This window comes from Salvia splendens, unplaced genomic scaffold, assembly GCF_004379255.2.
Source record: "Salvia splendens isolate huo1 unplaced genomic scaffold, SspV2 ctg779, whole genome shotgun sequence".
NCBI lineage: Eukaryota > Viridiplantae > Streptophyta > Magnoliopsida > Lamiales > Lamiaceae > Salvia > Salvia splendens.
In genome coordinates this window covers 16,786-25,435 of record NW_024599454.1, presented here as the reverse complement: position 1 = coordinate 25,435, position 8,650 = coordinate 16,786, and the positions used below count along the sequence as shown (strand labels likewise).

At 43.1% G+C, this 8,650-nt stretch overlaps 1 protein-coding gene and 1 long non-coding RNA gene across 2 annotated transcripts; one reads left to right on the top strand and one right to left on the bottom strand.

The window, feature by feature from the left end:
- The first annotated feature begins 367 nt into the window (after positions 1-367).
- On the top strand, positions 368-4,487 carry LOC121791327 (leucine-rich repeat receptor-like serine/threonine-protein kinase RGI4). The gene is made up of 2 exons (XM_042189319.1): positions 368-3,522; positions 3,827-4,487. Exons 1-2 carry the CDS (start codon positions 705-707, stop codon positions 4,318-4,320), a joined length of 3,312 nt encoding a protein of 1,103 aa, XP_042045253.1. The 5' UTR covers positions 368-704; the 3' UTR covers positions 4,321-4,487.
- Positions 4,488-6,570: 2,083 nt separating this feature from the next.
- LOC121791326 lies at positions 6,571-8,000 on the bottom strand. Its single transcript, XR_006048513.1, has 2 exons — positions 7,893-8,000; positions 6,571-6,923 (listed from the first exon to the last, which is right to left on the bottom strand). It is a non-coding gene; the product is annotated as an uncharacterized LOC121791326 (long non-coding RNA).
- Positions 8,001-8,650: the final 650 nt, after the last annotated feature.

Genomic DNA, 8,650 nt, shown 5'->3' with positions numbered 1-8,650 from the left:
AAAAATGAGATCATCATTTGACGAACCCTTAACCATATTAATCCAATAATCAGTGTTTCAATCCCACAAACGGTATTGTATAATCAGATGTGGACACAGAAAAAAATATTAAACAGACTTTATTATGTCTATTTCTTTTATAGTCAAACTATACCCCTAATTTCTTTTCCTCTATATTACTTGACAATCTTTGGTAAGAATCAGATAACGATGTGATTGTAACAAAATTAATTCTGGCGCAAATAAACCCCAGAGAAAAAAGAGATGAAAGTACGAAAGTACCCAGCACATAAAAAAGTTGCACAAAAAGTAAATAAAAAGTCTTCATTTCTCGAAATTAAAATAAATTTGAAATTGCAGTGTCAGCACTCCTTGTGCCATCTCCATCCACCTTTCCCCTCTCATTTTCTTAAACAAAGCAAACCTCATCTCCTCCACCTCCATTAACAAATCCCACAAAAATCTCCTCTCTCCATCTCTCTCTCTGCCTATACATACACTACTGCACTACACACATCTACATACAAACACAATGGCCTAGCTGTTTCTTGGATCCCGAGATTCTGTCACAATATTTTATGCAGCTATATATCTAAATTACTCATAGCCCACAACGACATGATCTTGTTTTCCTCCCAAATTCGCCTCTCCCTAGGTTCAAACCCATCGGAATTTGTATCATAGATCCTTTTTATGTTTCTGTGATGCCTGTTTTTCGATGGCCTCTGCTTCTCCTTCTCCTCGCATTCTTTTCCCCCGTTTCCAGCCTTAACCCTCAGGGCCAAGCCCTCCTCGCGTGGCGGCGGACCTTCAACGCCTCCGTCGACGCGCTCAGAGGCTGGAGCCCTGACCACGCCACCCCGTGCTCGTGGTTTGGGATCTCCTGCAATTCTAAGAATGAGGTTGTGGCGATCAATTTGAAGTATATTGACCTCCTCGGGAATGTATTATCTGATTTTACCCCGTTGAGGACTTTGAACGAACTGGTTCTGTGCGGGACTAATCTCAGTGGCCCAATTCCGCCGACAGTTGGCGAGCTTCAGCAATTGAAGTTGCTAGATTTGAGCGATAATTCATTAACCGGGAAGATTCCTGATTCAATTTGCACTCTGCAGAAGCTGGAGCAGCTCCATCTCAATAGCAACAGGCTTGAGGGTTCGATTCCGGTTGAAATCGGTAACCTCGCCGCGTTAACGGAGCTGACACTCTTCGATAACCAGCTCGTCGGCGGAATTCCGGCGAGCATTGGGACGATGAAGCAGCTGGCAGTGATAAGAGCAGGCGGGAATAAGAACCTCGGTGGGGCTTTACCTCAGGAGATCGGAAACTGCTCGAATTTAGCCTTGTTGGGATTGGCGGAGACCAGCATTTCCGGATTCCTGCCGCCATCGCTGGGGCAGTTGAAGAAGCTGCAAACGCTGGCCATCTACACCACCCTCCTCTCAGGGCAAATCCCGCCGGAGCTAGGCGACTGCACCGAGCTTCGCAACATTTATTTATACGAAAACTCGCTAGCGGGATCGATTCCTGTTCAATTGGGGAAGCTGCAGAAGCTGGAGAATCTCCTGCTATGGCAGAACAGTTTGGTCGGAACCATCCCTCCGGAGCTCGGAAACTGCAGCAGATTGCTCGTGATCGACGCCTCGATGAATTCGCTAACCGGCGAGATCCCGGAGTCGTTCGGGAATTTGAGCTTGTTGCAGGAGCTGCAGCTCAGCGTGAACCAGATTTCCGGCAAGATTCCAAGCCAGCTCGGCAGCTGCACCGCGCTGAATCTTATTGAGCTCGATAACAACCAATTATCCGGCAGCATTCCGGCGGAGTTCGGCAATTTGCGGAATTTGAGCCTGCTGTTTCTATGGCAGAATCGTCTGCAGGGAAACATTCCGCCGTCTTTATCCAACTGTCAAAACCTCGAAGCCGTTGACCTGTCGCAGAACGAGTTGACAGGTCCGATTCCGAGTGGAATATTCGATTTGCAGAATCTTAATAAGCTCTTGCTACTGGCTAACAATCTCTCCGGTCCCATTCCACCGGCGATCGGGAACTGTTCGTCGTTAATTCGGTTCCGCGCCAATGATAATAAGCTGACCGGAAATGTGCCGCCGGAGATTGGGAAGCTGAAGAGTTTGAATTTCTTCGATCTTGGATCGAATAGGCTGTCGGGGATCATTCCGCCGGAGATTTCTGGATGCCGGAATCTCACGTTTCTTGATCTTCATTCGAATTCTATATCAGGGAGTTTGCCGGAGAATTTGGATCATCTTGTTGCTTTACAGTTTCTAGATGTCTCGGATAATATGATCGGAGGTACGTTGAGTTCGAGCTTGGGCTCGTTGATCTCACTGACGAAGCTGGTTCTCGGGGTGAACCGGTTTTTGGGGTCGATTCCGAGCGAGTTGGGATCGTGTTCGAAGCTGCAGTTGCTGGATTTGAGCAGCAATGAGCTTGAGGGGACGATTCCGGCGAGTTTGGGGAAGATTCCAGCGCTTGAGATCGCGCTGAATCTGAGTTGGAACCGGCTCTCCGGTGGGATACCGAAGGAGTTCACGTCATTGGACCGGCTCGGGGTGTTGGATGTCTCTCACAACCAGCTCTCCGGCGACCTTCACTACCTTGCTGATCTTCAGAATCTCGTTGCACTCAATGTCTCCCACAACAACTTCTCCGGCCGCGTCCCGGACACACCGTTCTTCTCCAAGCTCCCGCTCAGCGTCCTCGCTGGAAACCCGGAGCTCTGCGTCACTGGCAGTGCATGCGCAGCCGACAAGGGTGGTGCCACCAGGCACGGGAAGGGGGCGAGGGTGGCCATGGTGGTGCTGCTCTGCACAGCGTGCATATTGCTGCTGACCGCTCTCTACTTGATCCTTGGTGGCAATATCCGGTCCTGTGGGTCCCGCAATGGCGACGTGGACAACGAGGATGATGTGGAGTTGGCAGCCCCATGGGAGGTCACTGTCTACCAGAAGCTTGACTTGTCAATCACTGACGTGGCCAAGTGCTTGACACCTGTCAACGTGCTCGGCCACGGCCGGACCGGGGTGGTCTACCGGGCTTTGACTTCGGGTGGGCTCACCATCGCGGTCAAGAGATTCCAGTCTTCAGAGAAGTGCTCGGCCTCTGCATTCTCGTCAGAGATCGCGACACTAGCCCGCATCCGGCATCGGAACATCGTTAGGCTGCTTGGGTGGGCCGCGAACCGGAAGACCAAGCTATTGTTGTACGATTATCTTCCTAACGGCACATTAGGGGCGTTACTGCACGACAGACAAGGGGAGCGGGTCGAGTGGGACACTCGGTTCAAGATAGCGTTGGGGGTCGCTGAGGGCCTCGCTTACCTGCACCATGACTGCGCACCGCCAATCCTCCACCGCGACGTCAAGACGCATAACATTCTACTCGGGGATCGGTACGAGCCGTGCTTGGCTGATTTTGGACTAGCAAGGTTTATGGATGGTGAAAATGCTGGCTCATTTTCAGCACACCCCCAACTTGCTGGATCATATGGTTACTTTGCTCCAGGTAATAATATTCATATGTTCTCTTTTACATGTTTTTCTTGTCCATACCCAAATCCCTTACATATTTTGATGTTTTTCTGTTAGAATAACACATAAATTGATTGCTCCACTACTACTTTGGTAGAAACAAAGTATTGTATATAGTTGAGTGATGTTACTAGTTTTTGGGATTTGTAGTTATGTGAAATCATGTGATTTTTTGTCCACATATTTGTCTCCACATACCTGTCTTTTACCCTTTCACCACTTTCTTGAAAACTTTTGGATCTCTCTTAACTTTTTGTTTCCTTTTTTTGCCTTTGCAGAGTATGCTTCCATGGTGAAAATAACGGAGAAGATCGATGTCTACAGCTACGGCGTCGTCCTACTAGAGATCATAACTGGCAAGAAGCCAGTCGACCCTTCGTTCCCGGACGGCCAGCACGTTGTCCAATGGGTACGCAACCACCTGAAGAGCAAACAGGACCCGGTCGACATAATAGACCAAAGTCTTCGAGGCCTCCCGGACACACAAATCCAAGAGATGCTCCAAGCCCTCGGAATCGCCCTTCTCTGCACGAGCAACCGGCCTGATGACCGCCCTGCCATGAAAGACGTGGTTGCCCTTTTGAAAGAGATCAAGCACGAGCCCGTGGCAGGAGCTGACCAAGCCCACAAGCCCACAGCTAGGTCGCCTAAAGGGTCCGAGATCCCCACCTCATACTCGTCCTCATCAGTGACCTCGTCTCAGCTGCTGCTGCTCCAAGGATCATCTAATTGCTCCCTGGCTTACTCCTCTTCCACAAACTACAACAAATGAGCATCAATGATTTGTTGGAACCACTTCTTTTAATTTTTTGGATTTTTGTTAGGAATAGGACAGCAGTTAGATGGCAATGTAAAGAGGTAGGGGCATTATTTGATTATAACATCAAGATCATTGTTACATTATCTAAAAAGGAAATGAGCAAGTTTCTTATAACTAAACTAAATCCTTAATTTCATGCGACATTAAATGTTACTACTATCTAGTAAGAATCATTGTTCAATAATGCTTGCATATATATATTAAAATGAAAGATGCAACCTTGTTAGGTTGCTTTATGGACAAGTCATTTTCAATCAAAGAAGCACAAGGATGTTTGATTGGGCAGGCATATGCCTTGTTTTTGTTCGTAAATGATTTTGTATTTATTCAAAAAAATTATAGAGCTGTGGTTAGGGGCATGATTAAAATCATGATAAGATAACACACAATCTAACACAATTTTTTTATCTTACGAAACAACAAAACTTATATTCAATATTTAAATAATGTCACATTAATAATAATATCGCGAACGCTCAAGATAAATATTTTCCGTATCTCTGGCTCCCGAAAGCCCCACCTCAACTCCAACACTTTTTGTCCCATAAATGTGAAAGGATGAGCTAAAAGGACCCCCACCATGTGAGATGGATGCAAACAACATACCATACCAAAGTTGATGATGCAAAAATTGACAGTTTGGCCTATGCTCATATCCTTTATTGACAACCAAAACCTGTCTTATCATCTGCCATTTTACATATGTAATTTCATTCTCTAAGCCTTGAATTTACACCTCTAAAAGCATAAGCGAGAGCAACCTATAAAGGCAAATGGGGTCACCACGAGGCATTAAAATTCAAAAAGCAAGTTGTCATCTAATTGAGAAATGAGATTTTTCTGGCCTGAAATTCCACAGAGATATCAAGATAATATTTTGGACCCTCTTTTGCTACTTGAACTACTGAACCTAACCACTTTGTAAATCACAATTTATAACTTCATCGCTTCCCTTTAACAAAACTAGTCAAATACTTCGACCGCCCTCTGATTTCAGTTGAGCGAACCCATACGCTTGAGATAGTGTTGACTTAGTGGAAAATAACATATGGTGTGAGGAAGATGCAAACAGGGCTAGGATGATCAATATAGCTCTATTAATTTCTTTTGAGAAAAGAGGGCTCCATCATTATTGCATGAAAGGGGTGCCAGGATAATCTAGTTGGAAGTGTCGGCTCAAGTTTACGACAACATGTTCGTGCCAAGGGTATTTTAGTCATTACACTTCATCCCCGACTTAACTAATGGAATGCACTGAACTATCCCTCAATTTGAGCTAAGATAAATTCCATGTACAAATCCACATCAAGAAAGCTATATACCACGTGATTCATATCCAAACATAGGCAGTTGGTCATATAAAACGCTCCAGTCCCTACTTATTTGCCGACTTGAACATCCATTTCGACCTTTCGTTTGTCACAGTAGGGAGCTTACTAGGAACTCAACTCGTGCACTTAACAACATTTACATGCCGAATTTATATCACAAAGAGAATCACATGCAGAAACAAAAGCTCATAATGCACCAGCAGTTAATCCTTTGACAAAAAAAATGCATGGACCCCCACGTACATATTTGTTATGTGGAGTAATAAATTCTAACAAAGGAAGAGGAATTGATTTTTTGAGATAGGAAGAAAAGATTAATCTGACAGACACCCAACTTAGATGGCAAGGACAAGATCCTCTTATAGGGTCCCCTACATGAGTTGATGGATGGCCACGTGATGTCTGAATGGATTTTTGAAAACATTCTAGGGATATTTTTGGAAATAATAGTCTTGTCGAGTTTCATCTGGATCAAGAACTCTAGTGTCGAAAGTCATATTATGTCGGGAACCAACAAAATATTAGCTAATCTGGACAAGCATAGCAACAAGAGCTACATAAATAATAGGGTCGTTTACAAGTAAGGGGTAGCATTTTTTAGCAGCATTTAGCATCAATGATATATAGATTTATGGTTAGTTTATGAATTTTCCACTCGAACAGAAGGCCTTTGTGTCAACCTAATTTCCTATTATTATATTAGTGATCTTACCTAAATTTGATTTTATTGACATGTAATATTCTCCTAATGCTGGTCAACTTTTAAAGGAGTTACAAAGCATTTAATCCTAATACTCACTAAACCTTTCGAGTAAGTCATATTCAACGAGATTACTCCTCAGTTATGGCATCAACTGTTAAACACTCACAATTTAATAAAAGAAAAAGTATGTAACTTGCTTGAGGAGATAATGAAAAGGAATTAATATATATTACATGAGATTTGGTAGTATATGTGATACTATGTCATACACAAAAACAACTAAGGCTAGGAAACAAAGCATGGGAGTAAAGAAAGGTAGTACCTTCAAACTGGAATTCAGAGCCAAAACCACAAGACTGCTGAAGTATTTTGTGCAAAGAAGCACCACTAGAACTTCTATGACTATATTTCATTGACTCCTCAAAATGCACTACCTTGATCTCATTCTCACTAACTTCATCCACAGTGTCTTCTTTCATAGCCTCCGGTTTTTGCCTCCTCCTATTATCTCTCTCGATATCCTGCCAGTATGTGAGCATAAAGAATGAAAACGATAATATGAAAACAGACTACAATATCCTATCTTTGTGCATAATGAAGAACAATGATCTCTTATATTTTTTTAAGAACAATAAATAAGTAATATTCCTAAGTTCCTGTTGAATAAGATCCTATAATGCCTAATTTTAAGCCGAAAAAAAGCTTCAACTGCTCTCAAACATTGTCAATCACCACTTCAATGCATAACTATTAGAACTAATTCTCACATTCCTCATCCCTCTATATCCACCTTCTATGTTCCTCACGGATCTGAGACATCGTCTCAGTTTGCACCACCAACGTCATCATACCCTACTTCTTTCAGTCCCTCCCCGTTTTCATGCTTTATCGACCATTCTCGCTCAGAAAATATCACAGTATCCGATGCAACATTGCAGTATTCACTGGGTTCAATCTCAATAACCTTAGATTCAACACTTCTCATGCCATCCCTATTAGAATTGGGCCAATCTTCTCCTTCAAAGGGATGGTACTCCAACTTATATACTGAAGCATGATCATTTACTAAGTGGTTTGCATTGCATATTGGCAACAACAATGCAAATGGCATCTTTCTGTTTTTTCCCCTGTACCACAGATACATTCTAAAATTTTCAAATAAAAAAAAATTCAAACTGAAACCTACAAAAAGGTGAAGAAAAAATATCAAGAAAGTGCCTTAATTAGTATAATGTCTCCTGTAAACAGCTCATGTTCTTCCATATCTAGCAGGATTCATTACAGCACCAGGATTCATAAATCCAAACTACTTCAACCAAATTTTTTCTCAATAGTATTACCAAACAAAACTCACACGATGAAAAATCAAGAATAACCCCAATTTTGAGAATCGAGCAACATCGACAAATTAAAAACCAATGCAAGAGAAATTTAACCGCCTAAGCTAAAAAAAACAAAATTATAATAACAAGCAATACAATACAACTGACTTGCACATTTCTTCTTAGAAGCTCCGAACTTCCAAAAATTATCTTCACACAACTAAGCTCTTGCCCAAGATTACACACGAACAAATCAGAAAAGAAAAAAAGTTATTATTTGATAGCGAGAGCTCACCCATGAAAGACACAATGGTGAATTAAACTGTGATGGGGTACGAACTAAACCCTAATGACAAGCCCAATAACAGTGACGGCCCATCAGCCCAGAGCCCAAGAAAGAGTATCTGTTCGGCACCAAAGAGTTCGGCACGACCAAAGAGTTCGGACTCAGCCTACAGCTCGGTAAAAGCCGACCAGTCAAGCTCTCCTCTCAGATCGGCAAGAGCTGATCGGTAAAGTCCAGCAGTTCGGTCTCAGCATTCGACCGAACTAGGAGTTAGTGGACTCATGAAAGGCCTCCACGACCTCCGCTATACCCACGATCTATTTAGTGGTACGAAGCAGTTATTGAGCAGTTATTGCTCACCCACGATCTTGTTAGTGGGGCTGCAAACCACGACCTTAGTTCAATGTATAAATAGAACTTAGATCAGATAGAAAATGGTTAAGCTCTCTAGAGATAAAATACCATATAGCAAGTCTGTGTTGTAAGCTGTAATCCCAGATCAAGCAATACAATCTTGCCCTCCCTTCTTCCCGTGGACGTAGATTTACTTCAGTAAATCGAACCACGTAAATTCTTTGTGTCGTAGTTTTCATTCTCTACCAGCATTTACTAACATCAGAAATTCGCGGATCCATCACTG

Excerpts from the sequence above, each read along its gene's own strand:
- LOC121791327 (XM_042189319.1), top strand. The coding sequence starts at position 705 with ATGCCTGTTTTTCGATGGCCTCTGCTTCTCCTTCTCCTCGCATTCTTT. Across the intron at positions 3,523-3,826 it reads ATATGGTTACTTTGCTCCAG|AGTATGCTTCCATGGTGAAA; the intron begins GTAATAATATTC and ends TTGCCTTTGCAG.